The 22,757-nt window shown below is 42.7% G+C and overlaps 1 protein-coding gene across 1 annotated transcript in view; it reads left to right on the top strand.

Annotated features, from left to right (window-relative positions):
* RGS4 (regulator of G protein signaling 4) overlaps positions 1-21,561 on the top strand; it is a 25,626-nt gene extending 4,065 nt beyond the window's left edge. Inside the window, exons 2-5 of the mRNA XM_040360169.1 lie at positions 13,172-13,270; positions 15,426-15,487; positions 18,639-18,805; positions 20,056-21,561. Of these exons, the coding sequence (XP_040216103.1) occupies positions 13,172-13,270; positions 15,426-15,487; positions 18,639-18,805; positions 20,056-20,292 (565 nt within the window). The 3' untranslated portion in view covers positions 20,293-21,561. The remainder of the gene's footprint in view (positions 1-13,171; positions 13,271-15,425; positions 15,488-18,638; positions 18,806-20,055) is intronic.
* Positions 21,562-22,757: the final 1,196 nt, after the last annotated feature.

Here is a 22,757-nt window from a genome sequence, read left to right as displayed (position 1 = left end):
GAACTGACAAATGATATGTAATGATAAAGGAGATAAGATAATTGAACTTTATGAAGTCATCTTAGTAAAATATTTTGTTTGTTTTGTTTGTTTGTAAATAATTTGGCTATTTCTTTTGTTCATGGCATAATCCAGTTTCTTTTCTTTTTGTTTAAAAAGTAATGTAACAATAATGGTAGTTGTAACTTTTTATTAATATTTTAGTGTCTTTTAGAATGTCTAAAATAAATTTTATTACTAATAAAAAGCTGCCACTATTAGATTATTCTGTGCCCCTGTATCCAAGAAATATATGGGGTTTCCTTCATGTTCTCATAACTGCTCAGAATGTAATTGCAGTTATATGACCGATTCCCTAATGATTATCGGATCTTTTTTATTACAATTGTATTGGATTTGCTAAAAAAACATTTAACACCGCTGAAATCATACAACATCTGGATTGTACTGCTATAAGCATGGAAACACGTTCTTAAAATTCCCATTATCTTAAAAACTCCAAAAAATACTTTTTAATTGCTCTTGTCAAAACTGGGAATTTTACATCGCTAAACTATTGGGAACCAAACCAATTGTATAATTTAACATAATTAATTATAAGGTTTAATTGGTTGACCAATTTACAGAAATTATCCACAACACACAAATGAAATGGCACCAGGGCTAGAGTAATTCAGCAGATTGACATATTACAGTAAAACCTTGGTTTGAGAGTAACTTGGTTTGAGAGCGTTTTGCAAGACAAGTTTTTAAATACATTTTGACTTGATATACAAGTGATGTCTTGATATAAGAGTAGCGTCATGTCACAATTGAGTATAAAAGAGAAGAGAGGCATCTCTAAGTGTAGCAATATGGTTACATTTAACTACTTGCCGACCAGCCGCCGGCGGCAGGTTGGCTCCCCTGCGTGAGAGCCCATAGCTCTACGTCACCTTGTGAAGCTCTGATCCCGACGCGTGTGCCCGGCGGGTGCGATCACCGCCGGGCACCCATGATTGCTCGTTACAGAGCGAGAACCGAGAGCTGTGTGTGTAAACACAGCTCCCGGTCCTGTCAGGGGGAGAAATGCCTGACCGTCTGTTCATACAATGTATGAACAGCGATCAGTCATTTCCCCTAGTGAGTCCGACCCCCCCTACAGTTAGAACACACCCAGGGAACATACTTAACCCCTTCCCCGCCCCCTAGTGTTAACCCCTTCCCTGCCAGTGGCATTTTTATAGTAATCAATGCATTTTTATAGTACAGATCGCTATAAAAATGCCAACGGTCCCAAAAATGTGTCAAAAGTGTCCGAAGTGTCCTCCATAATGTCGCAGTGCCGAAAAAAAATCGCTGATCGCCGCCATTACTAGTTAAAAAAAAAAATATTAATAAAAATGCCATAAAACTACCCCTTATTTTGTAGACGCTATAACTTTTGCACAAACCAATCAATAAACGCTTATTGCGATTTTTTTTTAACGAAAAATATGTAGAAGAATACGTATCGGCCTAAACTGAGGAAAATTTATTTTTTTTATATATTTTTGGGGGATATTTATTATGGTAAAAAGCAAAAAATATAATTTATTTTCAAAATTGTCGCTCTATTTTTGTTTATAGCGCAAAAACTAAAAACCGCAGAGGTGATCAAATACCACCAAAAGAAAGCTCTATTTGTGGGGGAAAAAGGACGCCAATTTTGTTTGAGAGCCACGTCGCACGACCGCGCAATTGTCAGTTAAAGCGACGCAGTGCCGAATCGCAAAAAGTGCTCTGGTCTTTGACCAGCAATATGGTACGGGGCTTAAGTGGTTAATGAAGGCACAACATTTAGGAACATGAGGCACCTCTCTTCTCTTTTATACTCTGTAGCTCCTGCTGGATTTTGCTTCTAATCCCCTTGTAAAGGATTCCATTTGTGGATGGACATTTTATGGTTTCACAACCTATCACATTGCTATAATCTTTTTATATGGACTGAAGGACCTATGAATAAATGGTTGCGGAAAAAATCATCTGAGTTTCCATTATTTCTTATGGGGAAATTTGCTTTGATATACAAGTGCTTTGGATTACAGAACAAATTATTCTTGCAATCCAAGGTTTTACTGTATATATATTTTTCAGAAAGTCTCAGTGTCCAATTTAACATAAGAAGTAGATACAGATTCACTCTGCTGAAACATGGAATGAGTATTTGCAGCTTCCAGGCACAGCGCACTAGCCAGAGGTTCATCTTTATACAATCAATAGGTCATTCTCTGCAAAAATGTTGGGGATTTAAATAAGAAGCCTCTGCCGTTTTTCTACTGCAGGTTAGTCACCTAGGGCTATATGAATACAAATACAATCAATAGGCCACTCTCTGCAGAAATGTTATGGCATTTAAGGAAGAAACCTCAGCTGATTTTCCATTGCAGATCTCTCATTTCACCCCTGTTCACACCAATGCGATTTGTGATGCACTTTAACAGTTCCAAATTGCATGACGGGTCACATCCCATTGTTGGCAATGGAACCGTTCAAATTGCCTCGACTCATGATGCAAATTTGAAAAAGGTCCCTGCACTACTTTTTGTTGGTTTTTATTGTGACTTGAATAGACTTGTGTTGTATGAAGTCGCAAGCCGTAATGAAATCGGCAGTGCAAATCGCATTGATGTGCGGTCTTGAAGTCGCATGATTTCAAAGCTGCAGCTAAGGGATACATGAATTTAAAAAAGTTTTTGCACCATATGTAGTAGATTTTTTACATTTAAAATAAGAAAACTTAGGGCCAGATTCACATAGAATCGCGGCAGGATAACGTATCGTGCATACGTTACACCGCCACAAGTTTTTAGCGCAAGTGCCTGATTCACCAAGCACTTGCGTGAAAACTTACGCCGGCGGCCTCCGGCGTAAGCCTGCGTAATTCAAAGGGGCTTGTGCCATTTAAATTAGGCGCGCTCCCGCGCCGGACCTACTGCGCATGCTCTCTTTTGAATTTCCCGCCGTGCTTTGCGCGAAGTGACGTCATTTTTTCGAACGGCGACATGCGTAGCGTACTTCCGTATTCCCGGACGTCTTACGCAAGAAGGACATTTTTTTTAATTTCGACGCGGGAACGACGGCCATACTTTATACAGCACATACGTGTGCTGTGTAAAGTTAGGGCACCTAAAACGACGACTAACTTTGCGACGGGAAACTAGACTAGCAGCGACGTAGCGAACGCGAAAAACCGCTGTGGATCGCCGTAACTCCTAATTTGCATACCCGACGCTGATTTACGACGCAAACTCCCCCCAGCGGCGGCTGCAGTACTGCATCCTAAGATCCGACAGTGTAAAACAATTACACCTGTCGGATCTTAGGGCTATCTATGCGTAACCGATTCTATGAATCAGTCGCATAGTTAGGAGGACCCTAAAACAGAGATACGACGGCGTATCAGGAGATATGCCGACGTATCTCTTTAGTGAATCTGGGCCTTAATTCTTAAAAATACTTTTTTGATGCTTTATTGAAGCTAGATTATAAATAAAATACTAATGCTTGATTATGCGTCCAACTAAATAATAGTTAATAAGTGCTAGTGTACATATTATGGATAAACATTAGGCCTGTCAGTGAAGAATGTTCTCACAGGGGGATCTCTGGTTAATATTTGAGAAGCTTGCTCCAGCTCTGCATGCCTGGAATCCAGTGTCTGAGGGATGTAGTATGATGAATAGCAGAATTGCACTTGTTACGCCATGGATGAGCGGATTTAAAGAGGAAATGTGCAGGGATCAGAGAGCAGAGGCACAGTGGTCATGGTTAAGATGATCAGGCAGTAGAAAGCACAGCTATGGAATAAACTAGATGGCACGTCAACACTGGTGACCTTCTTTAATAACAGATATTCAGGGGTAGGCAACCATGGCACTTGCCTGTTGTGAAAACACAAGTCCCTTAAAGCGGGAGTTCACCCAAATTTTTTTTTTTAACCTTAGATTGAGGCTCATTTTGTCAAGGGGAATCGGGTAGTTTTTTAAAAATCGAAGCAGTACTTACGGTTTTAGAGAGCGATCTTCTCCGCCGTTTCCGGGTATGGTCTTCGGGACTGGGCGTTCCTATTTGATTGACAGGCTTCCGACAGGCTTCCGACGGTCGCATACATCGCGTCACGAGTAGCCGAAAGAAGCCGAACGTCGGTGCGGCTCTATACGGCGCCTGCGCACCGACGTTGGGCTACTTTCGGAAAATCGTGACGCGATAGATGCGACCGTCGGAAGCCTGTCAGAAGACTGTCAATCAAATAGGAACGCCCAGTCGTCAAGTGGCGGAGAAGATCGCTTTCTAAAACGGTAAGTACTGCTTTGAATTAAAAAAAACTACCCGATTCCCCTAGACAAAATGAGCATCAATCTAAGGTTGACATTAACGTAAATGGCGTCCAGCGCCATTCACGGACGACTTACGCAAACGACGTGAAATTTCAAATTTCGACGCGGGAACGACAGCCATACTTAACATTGGCTAGACCACCTAGAGGGCAGCTTTAGTTTTACGCGACGTATCTCTACGGAAACAACGTAAATTTAGAGCGACGGGCAAAGCGGACGTTCGTGAATCGGCGTAACTAGTCATTTGCATATTCTACGCCGACCGCAATGGAATCGCCACCTAGCGGCCGGCCTAGAATTGCAGCCTAAGATCCGACGGTGTAAGTCCCTTACACCTGTCGGATCTTAGGGCTATCTATGCGTAACCTGATTCTATGAATCAGGCGCATAGATACGACAATCGTATCTCAGAGATACGCCGCCGTATCTCTTTTGTGAATCTGGCCCACAGTTTATTACGCATTGAATGGAGCTTAGTTATTCAGCATGAGGCTGTATATTCTGCAATTTTTTTTTTAATTTTGGTAAACTCATTCATTGAATCCAAGCTCTGCAAGCAGAGATAACATGCAGTGGCAATGTTATTATTTTAATGTAATAAAATAATATAATTAGTTCTAAATTATGTGTGGGTAACCTATTAACCTAAAATTGGTTCTGATATTGCTGTTTTACTAACCTGACAGCTTATTATTCTAAATAGGAAACCTTCATTTTTATTTGCAAATATTAAATATTCTACCAGCAAGAACGAGTCCTTACATTTAAAGAGCACCTTTCATTTCAGATCCATCATGGCAGTGCCTGTTAGCGGGCATCCACTCACCTGCTGCCGCCATGTCCCTCACCTTGTTGTGTCACTGCTGCATCACCAGCCGTCCCATTAAAAGTGAATAGGACTGTTGGCGAGGGGAGGAGCCGCTGCGTTAAAGAGATGACAGTTGCTCTTTAAAAATTATGGGCCAGATCCACGTAGCCCGGGCGCAACTTAACTTTCCCGATTTAAGTTACACCGCCGCAATTTTTCCAAGTTAGTGCCCGATCCACAAAGCACTTACCTGGAAATTTGGAGCGGTGTAACTTAAATCCGTTCGGCGCAAGGCGGGCCCAATCGAATGGGGCGAGTCCCATTTAAATTAGGCGCGCTCCCGCGCCGGACATACTGCGCATTCTCCGTCGGGTAAATTACCCGACGTGCATTGCGCTAACTGACGTCGCACCAACGTCATTTGCTTAGACGTTAACGTAAATGGCGTCCAGCGCCATTCACGGACGTCTTACGCAAACGACGTTGATGTTTAAATTTCGACGCGGGAACGACGGCCATACTTAACATGGCTTAAGAGAACTAGGGCTCAGCCCTAGTTTTACGCGGCGTAACCCTGACGGAAACTACGTAGATTTAGATCGACGGGCCGTTCGGGACTTTCGGGGATCGCCGTAAGTCTTCATTTGCATATTCTACGCCGGCCGCAATGGCCTCGCCGCCTAGCGGCCGGCCTAGAATTGCATCCTTAAGATCCGACAGTGTAATTCAATTACACCTGTCGGATCTTAGGGCTAGCTATGCGTAACTGATTCTATGAATCAGTCGCATAGTTAGAAACAGAGATACGACGGCGTATCAGTAGATACGCCGTCGTATCTCGTTTGTGGATCTGGCCCTATGATCTAAATCAAGTCTTTTTGATAGTGATTTAAATCGTGATTTAAATCGACTTAATTTAAATCAAATCCACCCCGCCAATCACTACTCTATCCAAAATCAGAGGTATGTTTTGGCTGGAGATCTGATCAAGGAAGAAAATAGTGCTCTTTATTGAATGAGACCATTGTTGGCAATGTGAATCCGTAGATTCAAAGGGTTAACATACAGAAGGAATACAGGAAAGCAGTGTCCATAGAAACCAACCTAATTATATTGCTTTTACCATATTATAAGGTGGGAAAAGCATCTATGTAGTTTCTAGGGACACAATCTATACTTTTCTCTCCAGTTGTGGTTTAAATAGCACATCCACTATCTAATAGACATTCAGACTATCCTACTATCTCCTCTGCATAACATATATCCTTCTCTAGATGCATGAGATATTAGATAGAGTTTATTCGATTATGGGCCTCTTGTGTCCGCAGGGTCATGTCTGGCCCATATCACTGCGGGATTTCAGATGAGATCTGATTTATATATGACTATCACATAATGGATCATAGCTAATGGTCAGTGTCATTGTGTGACAGGGTATTATTACCTGGTAAGATGTGCATGTATAAACACATGGAAACGGATTTAATTGCTACTACGTGCCGACATATTTGTTGCTGCTGTAAAATAATAAATGATGTGCTGTTGGGTGTTACAACAGACAATGATATATTGTGTAGTTGTATGTGACAAGAAAAGTCCAGTATTACGTGACTGCCTAATTGTTGGTTATTCTTCAGCCGCAACACGTTATGATTACAAGGATATAGTTACTATTTGATATCAATATACAATACATATTATCTTAACCTCTGAGGCTAGGAAATAGGCAACGTGTCATTTCCTTTATGAAAACCTATTTTTAAAGTGCAGTTCCTACTTTTAGACAAACCCGATATTGTTGGGCCTGACAGATAAATTGTCAGCTCAGTACAGTAAAACCTTGGTTTGAGAGTAACTTGGTTTGAGAGCGTTTTGCATGACAAGCAAAATGTTTTAATAAATGTTGCCTTGATATACAAGCAATGTCTTGATATAAGAGTAGCGTCACGTCACAACTGAGTATAAAAAAGAAGAGAGGAGCCTCTAAGTGTAACAATATGGTTACATTTATTGAAGGTACAACATTTAGCAACTTATTGCTACACTTAGAGGAGCCTCTCTTCTCTTTTATACCTTGTAAAAAAAAATGCTTTGATATACAAGTGCTTTGGATTACAAGCATGTTTCTGGAACAAATTATCCTCGCAAACCAAGGTTTTACTGTATATAGGATTCATTATACTTATACTCAGGCCCGTCGGAACCCGACAGGCAAACCAAGCAATTGCCTGGGGCCCCCGAGCTGGCCAGGGGCCCCGAGCTAGCCAAGAGGCCCCAGCAGGGAGGGCCCTTGCCGCACCGCTGCTTCCTGCAGTCCGGTCAGCCGTGTACCATAACCGCGCGGTACAGGAGAATCAGGTTTCTGTTCCAGGCCGGACTGACAGGAAGTGCACACACTGTGTGTTCACTTCCTCTCAGTCCGGCCCCGGGAACAGCAAACTGAATGCCCTGTACTGGACTGCAGGAGGAAGCAGCAGTGCGGCAAGGGCTCTCCCTGCTTGGGCCCCTGTGCGGACACCAGGATAGAGGTAAGCCGACAAAAACAACCCCCCCCTCTTCTCAACTAGAAAAGTGATTTTTTTTTTTTTTTGCTTGGGGCCCCCTAATATCTTCAAACGCCCCTGCTTATACTGGATTTTGAGGTGTCCTTTGACTAATGCTGAAAGCTCATGTTTTGCTTGATGGCTTCAGCCCTGCACGGTTATCTCTGAAGATCCATGAGTTAACCAATCCCACCAGGCACCAAGCAAACTATGAACATTTCATATGATTGGGATTTCAAGTGTCTGTATAATGTTATAGAAGGTATTTGGTCATTTATATTTCTGCTGGGTTGGCTATCTTCCTGCCCTACCTCAAGTTATTTTTAGTTAGAAAATTGTGCAGTCCTTAAAGTTGATCTCCGCTATACCCACCACAAACTTCCCAACTAGTGATGATCTAAAGTTTGGCTTGATGTAGTCAATCATTTTCGACCCTTTGTTACGAGTTGGGAATTCCCTGGCTGCAGCTGATTGGTGCTGCTAGACTACTAACATTTGACAGTTTCCCATGGGTTTGGGCCAACTGTGTTCATCCTGAGCTTCAGCCAATGCTGTATCCTGGCCTAGGACAACAAGGCCCAGGCCTAGGGCAGCACTTTGCAGGGGGCTTGCTCTACACTGTTAGTGTAGTGCCAGTCTTATGGGGCGGACTGGTCTGACAGGCAAATTAGTCTAGTGCCCCCATAAAGCAGCTGCACTGCTTCCGGTATGCGGGCGGCCGGCATTCCACAAATCTGGGGGGGGGGGGGGCACTTCTAATTTTGACTGTCCTATCATCCTGGACAACAAACCTTCCTCACTGTGCTGTGTTTTCTGCTGCACCATTGGCATGGTTATATCTTCTTAGTCCTCTCCATAGAATTATCAGAAATTTGTGCTTAAAGTAGAACTATAGGCAACACTTTTTGTTTTCATTTTGGATTGAGTAAGGGAAGGTTACAGCCCCTGGCAGTTTATTTTTTACCATCCCTGTCCCATTGCAGAGATTTCCCTTCACTTCATGCCCCATAGCCAAACAGGAAGTGAGAGGAAATCTATGCAAATTAAGGGAATTCATTGAACTAGTGTCTCCACTCGAAAATTTCAGGGTGGGTCTTAAACATAAAGGGGTGTGGCATTGACAGGAAGGGGTGGGCCATATTTAAATTAGGGGGTGCATGAGTTTAGTCAGGCCTAGGGCAGCACAAAACCTTAATACACTACTGGCATCAGCCCATCACTACTCCCAACCCTTCCTATAGGTCGCCTAATGTTATCTGTCATCTCTTTACCTTTACAAAACCTAGTATTGCACCAAGTTAAAGCAAATCTTTACTGCATTTTTAATATTCAACGCAAACTCCCCATGATAGTGCTGTGTCCAGATTGTGCATGCACAACTGGCCATCATCTAATATCTGTCTTTTTCTAAATCAGCAACTCTTATTAATTCAGCTGCAAGAGCTGCTAGCGTAGAAGGAGTCCAATACAAGCACATTGTTGTTCTACCAACTTCGGCAAAGTTAGGTAACAAACACTGTAGTTGCCAAGATTGCTTCTCACTCAAAGTTTAGCCGTGCACACACCTGTCTTTGTTATTGTCTTGTATGTCAAGTAGAGATGAATAATGCAGAAAGACTACGAGAAATACGTGCTGGAACATTGGCTATTATCTTGATATTATGAAAGACACTCTAAATGCATGGCCTTTAATTACAGCGTTGGTGGTAGTCAAGGTGTTCATATTACATGGGGTAGTGGCAGGTTATTGTGACACACATTTGCATGCAAGTGTAATAGAGTGCAAAGCTTATGCTGTATTTATATCATAAATAGATGAATCAGTCAGCTTTTTCTGCACATAGAACAGATAAAAATAATCACTTCTGCCTCACTACAGTTTGCACGGTATTTTACACTTCAGTGAGCAATTTCATTTCGGTTAAAGTAGTTGGGCAGGCTTTCTAAAGCCTAGCGAGTAAGAACATGTTATCATTAAAAGAGAAGTATGGGGTTTTTACAGATTTATACTTACCTATGTGGATGAAGCATCATTCTGATGTTGCATCTGTGCCCCTGCTGGCTCCAACACTAAGAACCGAGCGATCGCGGGGGTGGGGGGCCGGGGGACTAGAGATGGACTCCCCCCCCCCCCGCCCGGCATGGGGGCCGTTGCCCCTCCCCTCTCTCCCGGGGCGCCACCTACTTCGATCGGCTGCTGAGTTATTTACACGTTCTGGTTGGATATATGAGGATTTGGCGCAGGGGCGACGGTCATTTGCCCTAGTGTACTCTGAGGAGGACTCCGGTTGGGTCTGCGCCTGGCAGTTTACGGTTGGGGTGTGCTGGGGTGGGAGAGCTATGAACTTGCACCTCGTTTGTTTACTTTACTTTTATTATTTCCCCTTTTTTTGATTTTCCTTTGTTTTATAATCTGCAAACGCTGAAATTGCTTGTTTCTGACTGTCACCGTTTCTCTGCAAATCTGATTGTCGACTAATGCATATCTTGTAATGCTGTTTTGTTAATAAAAACATCTTTCTGTTAAAAAAAAAAAAAAAAAGAACCGAGTGATCGAACACTGCAGATTGCTCGGTTCTAGCAGCTCCCCGAGCAGAGAGCTGGTGACTGTCAGTGACTGCTCCCTGCTCTGCCCCCTCCCCTTACTCATGGTTGTTCAGGGCGGTAGGGGGGGCGGAAGCAACCAGCATAGGCTCTCAGCAGCTCGCTGAGAGGCTGAGCTGGGTGCCGGTCCAGGCATTTTAGCAGTTCCTGACTCCAGTGTCGCAATCTTGCCCGAGCCTGGACCAGCTCTGTGATGTCAGCAGACAACGGACTTCAGCCCACTGTCTGCTGACACATGAGTGTAAAAAAAACAAGCTTTGGCTGTACTTCTCCTTTAAAGGCAATTCATATTGCACAGACAATGTATGCAGCACTTACATATTATACTTTCACATCGGCCCCTTCCTTCAGGGAATTTACAGTCTAAAGTCTCTATAATATGCACATGTACACGCACACACATGCTAGGGCCAATTAAGACAGGATCCAATTGACTTACCAGCATGAGTGTGGGAGGAAACCCATGAAAGCATAGGTAAAACATGCAAACTCCATGCAGTAAGGGTCCTAGCCAGAATTCACGCCGAGTACCCCAGTGCTGCAAGGGCTAACTACCAAGCCACTGTGCTACCCCTATCAGAGCAGTCTATTTATATCATAGCTAGTCCCTCATACTACACCATTATTGGTAGAATTCCTTGGTCCGAAACATAAAAATCGGTAAGCCTACTAAAGCATACAAACTAAGTTAACCCCCAAACTGAACTTTCAATTTAAATGAGCTAAATACATTCCTGGTGAATCTAAACAAAAAGTGCTACAGTTCATTTTCTTTAGCAGAGTACGGTAGAAAAGCCTGTCACTTGCCATCTGATGCAGACTGAGAACCTTGCCCTCTGTGTGGTATCAATGGTCTCTGTAGAGGTCCTACGCATCCCCTATAGAGTCAGCTCATAGCTCAACAATTAGTAAAGCTCATGCCCCTCTGTCGATTGAAAAGCTCTAACTCTAACTTAGCAGGTGGCATGTCAGACCTCTGGAGAGAAACCATTGCTTTTTCATAGAAACAAGGATCCTTCTTTAGGCCCCTTTCACACAGGGCGGATCAGTAATGATCCACCCCGTGAACCTCCGCTTGCTCAGCGGGGATCGCTCCATTGATCCGGACGTCAGCGGGCATGTCACCGCTGACATCCGCGGCTCCATAGAAGAGCATGGAGCGCCCGTTCAGGTCCACCTAAAAAACTGGCAGGCGGACCTGAACGGGCCGCCCGTGTGAATGCGCCCTTACAGTATGCTGGCAAGGGACATACTTTTCTACTCAGGTTGTGGCTACACTCTAAAGATCATAAAAAAGATAATAAACTGTAACACTAAACAAATATTGTTTTAATACAGCTCTTTTTTATCAGGTTGGTTTAAATTGAAGTCGTCCCAGAACGAGAGGCTTATCGTCCCGCCGTCATTTGACAGTGGGCGGTAAGCTAGTGGTTAAACAATGGAAACATTCCCTAAACCAGGGGTCCTCAAACTATGGGGCCCTCCAGTTGTTCAGGAATTACAATTCCCATCATGCCTAGTCATGTCTGTGAATGTCAGAGTTTTACACTGCCTCATGGGACTTGTAGTTCCGCAACAGCTGGAGGGCCGTAGTTTGAAGATCCCTGCCCTAAACCAACTATAAATCTGCTGTTCAGGCCAACATTCACTTATGTTGGCAGGCACCATATTTTTATAGAGATTCATGAATACATTTTTTAAAGGGTAAAGTTGGTCATACATTATACAGCATGGATGGATGAATCCGCCCTCCTGGGCTGTTGCCGCTGGCTGCTCTTCTTGTTGGCACTTTGAGAGGAAAAATAATCTGCTGTCTTTTTTGACTGTCTGGTCCACCCCGGACTTCAGTGGGCCATACATTGTTCGAATTTGGGCTAATTCTGGAGAGAGAGGGCCTGCATGACCAGCTTAAGGTAGGGTGACCACATTTCCAAAATACCATTTAGGGACACCCTCCCTTCCCAAAAATCAGCTTCTGCTGTAACGAATCACGGCACAGTGATTGGACACAAGAGGCGGGTTTATGATTTCTCCAATCACAAGTAGGGGGCGGGATTGTTCTCCTCCAGGCATTCCCGTCCAGGACAAGTACTGTCAGTGAATAAAGCAGTAATGTGGCTGCGTCCGCTTCATTCCGGGACACTGTATTGTCCTGGAATGAAGGTGCCCGGGACAGACATACAAAATGCGGTACTGTCCCGGGCAATCCGGGACACGTGGTCACCCTAGCTTAAGGCGTTGGTGGAGACCAGTAGGCCTAACAAACCAATAGATATTTTTTATCTCTCAAGGTACCAACAAGAAGAATGAGGCCCCGTACACACGGCCGAGAAACTCGACGAGCAAAACACATCGTTTTGCTCGTCGAGTTCCTTGTGAAGCCGCCGAGGATCTCAGCGAGCCAAGTTTCCCCGTTGACTAACGAGGAAATAGAGAACATGTTCTCTATTTGGCCCGACGAGATCCTCATCGGTTTCCTCGGCCGAAAGTGTACACACGGCCAGGTTTCTCGGCAGAATACGGCTCCGATCGAGTTTCTGGCTGAATTCTGCCGAGAAACTCAGTCGTGTGTACGGGGCCTGAGACTCCATTGCTTGGCAGCATAAAGGTTGCATTGTGAAATAAAACTCTGAACTCCAGCAGGGAATCTTCACTCTCAAGTCTCTGAAACATTCATCAACTTCAGCCAAAAACTGAAATATCCAATAAGTCACTAGCAGGAGAAAAACATGTCGTGTTTCCCAGCAACCAGACAGATTAATGGTGCAAAGCCCTGCTGATTGATTTGTGTGAAATTCTTCAAACACTTTAAATCAGTTTAATGCTCACATTCAATTCTGACTATTTTTTTTCAACAGTGCCAAAGATATGAAGCATCGACTTGGCTTTTTGCTGCAGAAAACAGATAGTTGCGATAATAGCTCCTGCACGAAGAAAGACAAACCTGGTTGTCAGAGGTAAGACTGCTCTGCCCCTTTGTGTCTGTTTATGTTGCACGCTAATTACCAATCATTCGTAGATTAATTGCTAATGGTGATCTCAGGGCTGGATAGGAAGATCTATCTTAGTAAAAAAACAATAAGCTGTGATGTTTGCTAATCATCGCTCCCAGGTGACTAATGAGATAATTCCTAAGTACAAGATTATATAGCCAAACTTGCCAAAAGGCTAACAGTCATAGAATGACTAACAACGGCTCACTGGTACAGTACTAATTCTGCAGGGTGAGTTATGTAAATCTCTATGGCATGCTTAAAATCCCCAAATATGTATTAAAAAAAAAAAAAAAACAGCAACAATAAAAGGAGCTCTAATAAATCTTCAATATGCATCCTGCAAGAACGATTTAATTAAGCATAATGGAACTTCATTTAAAAGGCTGAGGTTAATTATTATTGTGCTGTTGCTAATGCCTGTTGAACATGATTCTAGTCAATACAAAATTCTCTGTTATTCATTCTCCCACATAGGTTCCATTTAAGGCCTAGTCTGATTTAACTAGATCAATAAATTCAGCATTATTTTCTGATAAGAGATGCCATACAGAACAGTATTTTATATTGGGTTTACCATGTATGAGAAAAACAAAAAACGATTGATTAAGCTGAACTCCAGACTGATATAAAAGGCACACATTATTACAGCTCTATAGTCATTAATACATCATTAAATTATTATTTTTTAATACTAGTAGCGTAAGCATCTGAATTTGACTTAGGGCTGGTTTACACCAAATGCCCGTTGGACTGCATTGGGCAGCTATTCCAGCTCAGTCCCACCGCATGGACAAGGCAAAATGCCTTTTCTCCTACATGCCTGATTCACAATACTGGCCCGGATTCAGGTAGAATTGCGCATTATTTACGGAGGCGCAGGGCAACGTTTTTGCCCTGCGCCCCCGCAAATTTGCTCCGCTGCCCTTGATTCACGGAGCAGAAGCTCCGTAAATTGCGCGGGCGCGCCGGCAAAGTGCCCGGCGCAAGAGCACGCAATTTAAATGATCCCGTAGGGGGCGGGAATCATTTAAATTAGGCGCGTTCCCGCGCCGATTGTAGAGCGCATGCTCCATCGGGAAACTTTCCCGACGTGCATTGCGGCAAATGACGTCGCAAGAACGTCATTTGCTTCAAAGTGAACGTGAATGGCGTCCAGCGCCATTCACGATTCACTTACGCAAAGTACGTAAAATTCAAATTTCGCGACGTGGGAACGGCGGGTATACGTAACATGGGCTGCCCCTGCTAATAGCAGGGGCAGCCTTTCACGAAAACCGCCGTACGTAAACAACGTAAATTGCGTACGCAGGGCTCGCGCAACGTTGTGAATCGGTGTTAGTAGCTGCCAACTGGAGAGGAGAGGAGGGAAGCCGAAAGTGCTGCAGGGGAAAGGGGAAAACAAGGGGCCCGGACAGCAGATGGAAGGGGCACATGTGCTTGGACCCTTCCCCCTGCAATATAGCCAGAATAATAAAGAGGAATAGAAGCAGTGCTGCAAGGAGGGGCTGAAGAGGAATGGTGGCAGTACCATACAGTACAGCCAGCCCTCCTGCTCTGCAGGTACCTGGGCCCCCCTTTTGAACTGATAGTGCCCGGGCCCAGTACAGGAGGGCTGGTGGTACTGCCCTGTCAGTGGCCCTGGTCAAGGTGTGCGGGCACAATGAGCTGACAAAAGTACTGCAGTACTTTTTTTTCAGCGCTGTGCAGTGTGAGACTACCTCGCACCGCTTTGCTGGAAATGTACCTTTATGAGATGTCTGTACGAGATGATTTATCCAGAACTGTGCTTTGTGGCAGAGCTGTGTAAATGTCAGAACTAGATGGACAGAAATACAAATCATCAGGCAAGCAAACAGCTCCCTTATATGTATTTCATATTTGTATTTAGCTGTCTGGAGTTCAGCTTTAGCTAATGAGTTTCTATTTTTTACAGTATCAGATGTTAGAAGTTTAATAGAGCAGACTCTGGTCTGTAGTGTTTTACTGTAAGGAATATTAATGCACAGTTTTTTAAATGAATTCAGTAACTTTGTCCATTTACACATTTCAAGGAATATCATTGACAAACCCAAATGTTCAAAGAAATAATCGTTTCTGTCTATGTTTTGTTTTTCAGGCTGACTTACGATGAAGTGAAGAAATGGACAGAATCCTTGGAAACCCTCCTAAACAGTGAATGTAAGTAAGACACCCATGTTAATGTGAGTTTGAGAGGATTGGAAAAGAGCAGGGCTACACGTTTTGTCAGTTGTCTCAACAATGCCACACACAACTGATATGGAAATAAAAATGGTATTATCCTTTAGCTGCCAACTCAATGTACACCAACCCAGTTCATCTAGAGCCCAGGGCGAGCATGCCAAACTGTGCCCCCCCCCCCCAAGATGCATGAGCAATATGTGTCAACAAAAATTCCCCAAGGGCTTTGATTACCCCCTAAGCATAAATTACCACTCCTTCCAGTAAACATTCACCCCACTCCTGAAATTTACCCTCCCAGTAAACACCTTTGCCCCCCTATACCTCAAATCCCCTCAGCATCAATACCAGCCCCCTCCCAAAAAAAAAACATTACACAAATCCTCTACCTCTAAAACTTCCCCTCTAAGTACACATCCTCTTCCCCTGTTCCAAATTTCCTTCTCCCAGCACAAATCCCCCCTACTAGCATACATTCCCAAAAAAAATGTTCCCTCCTAGCATAATTACACCCCACTCCTACTCTCTATCATATTACGTCTTCTAGCACAAAACCCCTGAATCCCCCCTCCTAACACAAACCCTCCTCCCCCTTCAAATGTTTCCCTCCTAGCACAAATACCCCCAACATCCCTACTAGCACAAATCCCCCCCCCCCCCCCCAAAAAAATTTTTTTGCCCTCCAAGCAAAATTACACCCCACTCCCACTCGCTACCATATTACGTCTTCTAGCACAAAACCCCCAATTCCCCCCTCCTAACACAAACCCTCCTCCCCTTTCAAAATGTTCCCTCCTAGCACACACAACCCCCATTCTTCCCTACTAGCACAAATCCTAACCCCCACCCCCAAAAAATGTCCCCTCCTAGCACAATTACAGCCCACCCCCCGCTCTATACCATATAACCTCTCAGTCCCACCTCCTAGCACAAATCCTCCTCACCCCAACACATTTTGAATCCTAGCACAAATACCTCCCTACTATCACACGCCCCCCCCTCAATTTATTTTTTAAAATGCTCCCCCTCCTAGCACAATTACACCCTACTCTCCACCATATCGCCTCTTCTAGAACAAAACCCCTCAATCCCCCCTCCTACCACTAACCCCCCTCCCCCCCAAAAAAAATGTTTTCCCATCTAACACAAATACCCCACAATCATCAATCTACTAGCAAACCCCCCCCCCACCCAAACAAAAATCAAATCCGAGCACAATTACATGCACCCCCCCTTCAATATTTTACATATCTCCTCTTCTAGCACAAATCCTCTTCCCCACCCCCCCAACACAGACCCCCCTAAATCACAAAATACCCCCTTCCAACATAAAACCCCCCTAAATTTTCTCATGGAACCCTCCCACCTCACATGATACCACAGTGCCCAGGGGAGCCTCCCCTCCTGCCCCCCTCTTGTCCTGTCCCTGCACCAACCCTTGACAACATGAGGCATAAAACTTTGGATCAGATTGGTAGCTTTAGAGCAAAATGACAAAATGATAAATTACACAAGGGGTAGGTTTTAGGAGCCCTGGATCTTTAGTAATGTTAGGGACTACGTGTCATCTGAGTTAGGGATCGTCTTTCGCTCATATGCCAGAAAGACTGGAAACGTATGAAGGAAAGCACCGAATTCCACGTGTTAGATTTTTATAAAGTTTCATTGTTTTTGAATTATAAAAAATAGAAAGTCAAGGTATTTGGGGGTTTACAAGGGGGCCTTTATCAGGGCTAAAAGATACAATTATATCCTATAATAAAATTATTTATTTCATTTTCTCTTTTAGCCCTGATAAAGGAGATCCCTTTAACCCCAAAAAGTGCCTTCCTGAAATTACAAATTGTTTCATTGGTAACTAGCCGAGTGCTATTTCATAACATGTTAAACTCTAAAATGACAATGCGTATGATAACCATAGTTTGGACATTAGTTCACTTACCTAATGGAAGCAAAATAAATGTCAATGCATGTGTGGGTGTAGGATTAACTTCAGGGTGTTTGGCTCATACAAGTTAAAATACATCTTAAGCCTCGTACACACGTCCGAGGAACTCGACGGGCGAAACACATCGGTTTGCTCATCGAGTTCCTTGTGAAGCCGCCGAGGATCTCGGCGAGCCAAATTTTCCCATTCCCGTCGAGGAAAAAGAAGACATGCTTTCTTTTTGGTCCGACGAGATCCTCTACAGTTTCCTCGTCGAAAAGTGTACACACGACCGGTTTCCTCGGCAAAAAAAAAAAACCCAGCAAGCTTCTTGCTGGTTTTTGCCGAGAAACTCGGTCGTGTGTACGAGGCCTGAAACTGTCAAATATTTCAATAAAATATTTATGCAACACAATGTGCCATGCTTTATCAATATGAACTATTTATGTAATTTTGAACCATCATTTTCAATATGGTTTGTTGGCCATCAAGTTCCCTTGATAGTTGTAGCAGTATCACACCCATAGAAGCACTTTATATTGAAACCTTTACTAAATGGTTTCCCACCACCAATTTTCCGTAAGCTAGCCCACAACTGTGTATACGTGACTTTAGTCAGCTAGGGTCTTCCAGAACTCTGGGATGTGAGAAATACATCTGTCCTAGAGGCACTTCCCTAGAATGTCAGGCATTTTCAAGGTTTACAAAAGGATCCAGTGACGTCAACCCAAGGTCACTGGTTTAAAATGATCTTGGTTTGGATGTGATACAAGTCAAAGTCCTGCTACCGGTCCCCAGACAAAAAAGAGATTTTAATTGACTTCTTAGCTATACTTTAGCATCATTCCCATACGCAAGTGTCCTCGCCCTCTGCTGACCTCTATTACATGAGACAGATGCTCAGAAATTAGACATATGTTGAGAATCGCTGTTAGGCTAATAAGGTCTCCTTTATTTATTTTAGAATGTATACTGTAGGGCAAAATTTAAAAGACCCCCTGTAAATTTTAACAACTTTTAAAACCTATCTTTAATTTAGTTAATTTGTGTATGGTCACTTATATTATAATTGTAACCCTTCTGGTGTATTTATATATAGTTTCACGCATTAGGTTAGCTGGATATTTGGGGACATACCATTATTGTGAACATTTAGGTTAAATTCACGTAATTTAAAGAACTGTCCTTTTTTTTTTTTTGTAGGTGGCGTGGTAGCTTTCAGATCATTTCTTCAGTCTGAATACAGTGAAGAGAACCTTGACTTTTGGCTGGCATGTGAGAATTACAAGAAAACCAAATCTACAGCAAAGCTGACAAGCAAAGCCCAAAAGATCTATGAGGACTTCATTTCTGTGGAGGCTTCCAGAGAAGTAAGAATCCCTTGTTGCATTTTATACTGACCATGACAGCTGATAGACATTTTTCTCAGAGTTATAGGGAAATCACTGGGGTTTCAGAATAGCTTTTATTGCATTCCTTAGCAATCTAGTATGGTCTTTTGCAGTGGTTGTAAACCTCAGACATCAAATAGGAACAAAACATATGTTTCAATAGTAAATACTTGTCTCAATCCAGAGCACTGAGTGTAATTTCTGTCTGCTGCCCTCTGCTATCTGCATAAGTCACTTTTGATAAGTTTAGTTGACACCAAAAGAAGATAGGTGACAGGGGAGGGATCTCCAGCACACAGCCTGCAATTGATAGCCACAGCTCTCTTCCTGTGTTTTGTGTGAAGGGGGTGTGTCCCTACCCTCCAATCAGCTCTCAGAACTCTCGTCACTGAGCTCTGCAGTTTGTAATTTTTTAACTCTCCGTCTCCTTTTCTTTTTTTTTTTTATATTTCTTTATAGATTTTTCCGTGTAAAACATCTTTACAATAAACAAGTTTCACCTCTCATTTTTAACATTCATAGTTGAGTGACACCAAACACAGTATAGATCGCAAACCCCCCCCCTCCCCAACCTGACCCCCCACCTCCTTATCCTACCACCTCCATTACAATTTTGTTTTCTCACATTGAATCGGTCGTGAAATAGGCTATCTTATGTTATGCTCCCATAATTTCTACAAATTTCATTGACTGCTTGTAGTCTACCCATCGCTACCATTTCTCCTCAAACTTCTCTAAGCCCCCTACGTCAATAAACCTATCGTCCCCTGTTTCCTGACAGCTCAGACAAGCTTTATAAATTCTGGACATTTTGCATGGATGTAGAGATGAGAAGACATTTCTTATGTAGGATGATTTGTTTTAACCTCTGTGCATCCCCTGAGGCCAGTCACTCCAATGGGTATATGTAAGGGTTTACAACCACTTTAATTTATAGTGGTATCACGACTTCTGAGAACTCTATTCTTACTTGATCATTTGTTTCATTATGTTTATTGCTGGGATTAAAAATAATTGTTTATGCATCTGAGCTCCCCATAGGCTTGTAGATCACAAACTAAATATAAGTTGTTAATTGGCTACTCAGTTCAAAACATCCAGCTGGGTTTCCCAGAACATCATTACATAATATGTTAGAGAGTGTCCCTTATCAGTAGAAAATGAGTGGGATTGTCATAACTGTCATTATCTTTATCACATAATAAGCCTTGCATAATCTTGTTTATTAGGTGAATCTGGATTCAATTACTCGAGAGGATACAACAAAAAGCATACTTCAGCCAACAAACTCGTGTTTTGACCAAGCCCAGCACAAAATCTTCATCCTCATGGAGAAGGATTCCTATCGGCGTTTTCTAAAGTCACATTTCTACCTGGACCTTGTCAGCTTGCCCAGTGGTGGAAGCGCCAAGAAGATGAAAGGCCTCAGCACTGACAGCAATCCATTTATTCCTCAGTGTGCCTAATAAATAAGACTTAGACTGTGCATGGCCGCAGTTAAGAACTTAATGTCTGTGTGCTCTTATCTATACTGTAAGATGGCTCAGATCCGGTCCTGAGCCAGCTCCTCTTATTTATTAGATGTGTGTGTGTCTTGCATGCATTTCTGTTTTATTGGGGTGAGCTGGAATTTTCACTCAGACCCGTGCAATGTTATCCAGATTAGGGACTCACTGGCATATGGGTGAAACAGGTCAAACTGAACATTCTCAGGTGATATTTATGAAAGGTTTCAGGTGCCTTCTCTGTGAAGGAATCATTGACTGATCTTATACCCAACATGATGCTACTGAAGTCTATATGACTATAGCAAAGCATTAAATAAGCTTGCTTCTGACATAAATATAGTACATACAGTGCAACGGGGCACCCCTGTGTTGGTAAAGCCTTCAGCTACATAGGTTTTCTTAGAAACGGTGAAGCTGGGTAGCAATGCCTTTGCCAAGGCATTGTAAATGGACATGGAGGTAGATACTACTGACTGGAGCAGGCAACGCTGCTTTTATTTTATTACAGATATTTATTTTGACAAAGCTGTCTTTATTTAATTACAGTGATTCACTTTGTTTTCTATACATTTTTGGGATTTTTTTTGGCATTATTTTTATATGTTATGTTGTTGGGATAAGAGGTATGGATTGATCATTGATCAAACAGTAATTTTATGAACAATTGAGATGAATGAAAGGAAACCAAGAGCAACTAGTGAAACCTGCTACTGCAGGGAAGAAGTTTGTCATTCATTAGTGTTACAAGCATGTATCTGCTTGGGTACCTTGAAACGTGTGTGCATGTTTGTGATGTCAAAAAAGTCTGTGAAGCCAAATAAATGTAATTTATTATAGCAACAGTATCCTGGGATATGTTGACCTAGTAAGGATAACGTGATGGTATGTATTGACATACATATGTGTATTTATTAACAATTGAAAGCATCAGCTTATTCCAAAATATATAATTTCCAAAGAGAAGGAAACAGTGGCTTATGACAAAGTGGGGTTTACTACTTAGAAGCCCCATTTAGGGTTTCAGCAGTATACTCTGTGGACACAGTCTGTGTCAATGCATATAACAGTTTCCATAAACTAAAGAGGTAATGGGGGATTCCTCATTGTCCAATCAACCAAGAATGCCCCCCCCCCCCCATGATCAACTGTGGGCATTGTTGCAGGTCCTGCTAGCCCATGGAGATCAACTGTTACAAACCTGCAATCACTTATAGTAGGCGATGTTAGTGAAACTATGGCCTCGTACACACGGCCGAGGAACTCGACGTGCCAAACACATCGAGTTCCTCGGCCAGTTCAGCCCTGAAGCCGCCGAGGAGCTCGGCGGGACGAGAGCTCCCATAGAACAACGAGGAAATAGAGAACATGTTCTCTATTTCCTCGCCGAGGTCCTCGTCGGCTTCCTCGGCCGAAAGTGTACACACGGCCGGGTTTCTCGGCAGAATTCAGCCAGAAACTCGGTCGGAAGCTGAATTCTGCCGAGGAAACTGGTCGTGTGTATGGGGCCTAAGAGTTGCCAATGTGTAGCAAATCTGTATTAGCTCCAACCATTTATAAATACACTTATAGAGGCTAGATGAAAACGAGTGTTGTCCACAACAGCAAAGTATACATCTGCTTTTGTGTACCACCAGTGACCTGCTAATCAGGATAATACATAGGTGATGATTAAAAATAACATGATTGATGACTGATTTTATTTCACCTAAATATGTTCACGCAAATCCGTCTGACCTGTAAAGAATCTCTCGGTTTAAGAATCTTAGACAGTCATATATTTTATAAATTGTATGATTTTTCACAGACCAGAAAATTCACTCAACTGATTTTCAAATCAAATGACTTTTCACTAGAAATGTGTATATAAGTTGTGGTTAACTCAAAGGGATGTATTTATGAAATAATTGCAGAGCTATTTGTCCTATGAAACTGCATTTACATTAATTGTGTGTGTATAGGGGCAAAATGGAATGTTATAAGGCTATTTGCTTTCCAGGCGAAATAATATTCATGTATACAGAATAGAGTGAATCAGGAAAATACCACATTATGGCTACTAGATGGAGCTGATGATCATAGGAAATAAATAGTTACTTATGTACTATGATTGTCCGCTCCATCTAGTGGACTTTATGCAGTTTTTCCCTAATTCAATTTACCCTTTATAAAAGAATAACATATAACCTGGAGATAAAATAGCCTAATTCTGTGTACACACTTTTTCCATCGGATATTCCGATCGTGTGTAGCCCCATCTGAGTTTTTTCATTGGAAATTCCGATGAATTCCATTGGAGTTTAGATATAGAACATGTTCTATTTTTCTCTGATGGAATTCCGATGTGATTTGGCCAAGGAAAAGCCTGTTCGTGTGTACGCGGCATAAGAGCATTCACTGAATGCTCTTAGGCAAAACCAATGTAT

This window comes from Rana temporaria, chromosome 7, assembly GCF_905171775.1.
Source record: "Rana temporaria chromosome 7, aRanTem1.1, whole genome shotgun sequence".
NCBI classification, from domain to species: domain Eukaryota; kingdom Metazoa; phylum Chordata; class Amphibia; order Anura; family Ranidae; genus Rana; species Rana temporaria.
Note: the sequence above shows the minus strand (reverse complement) of the source record. Positions and strands in the feature narration are given on the sequence as shown.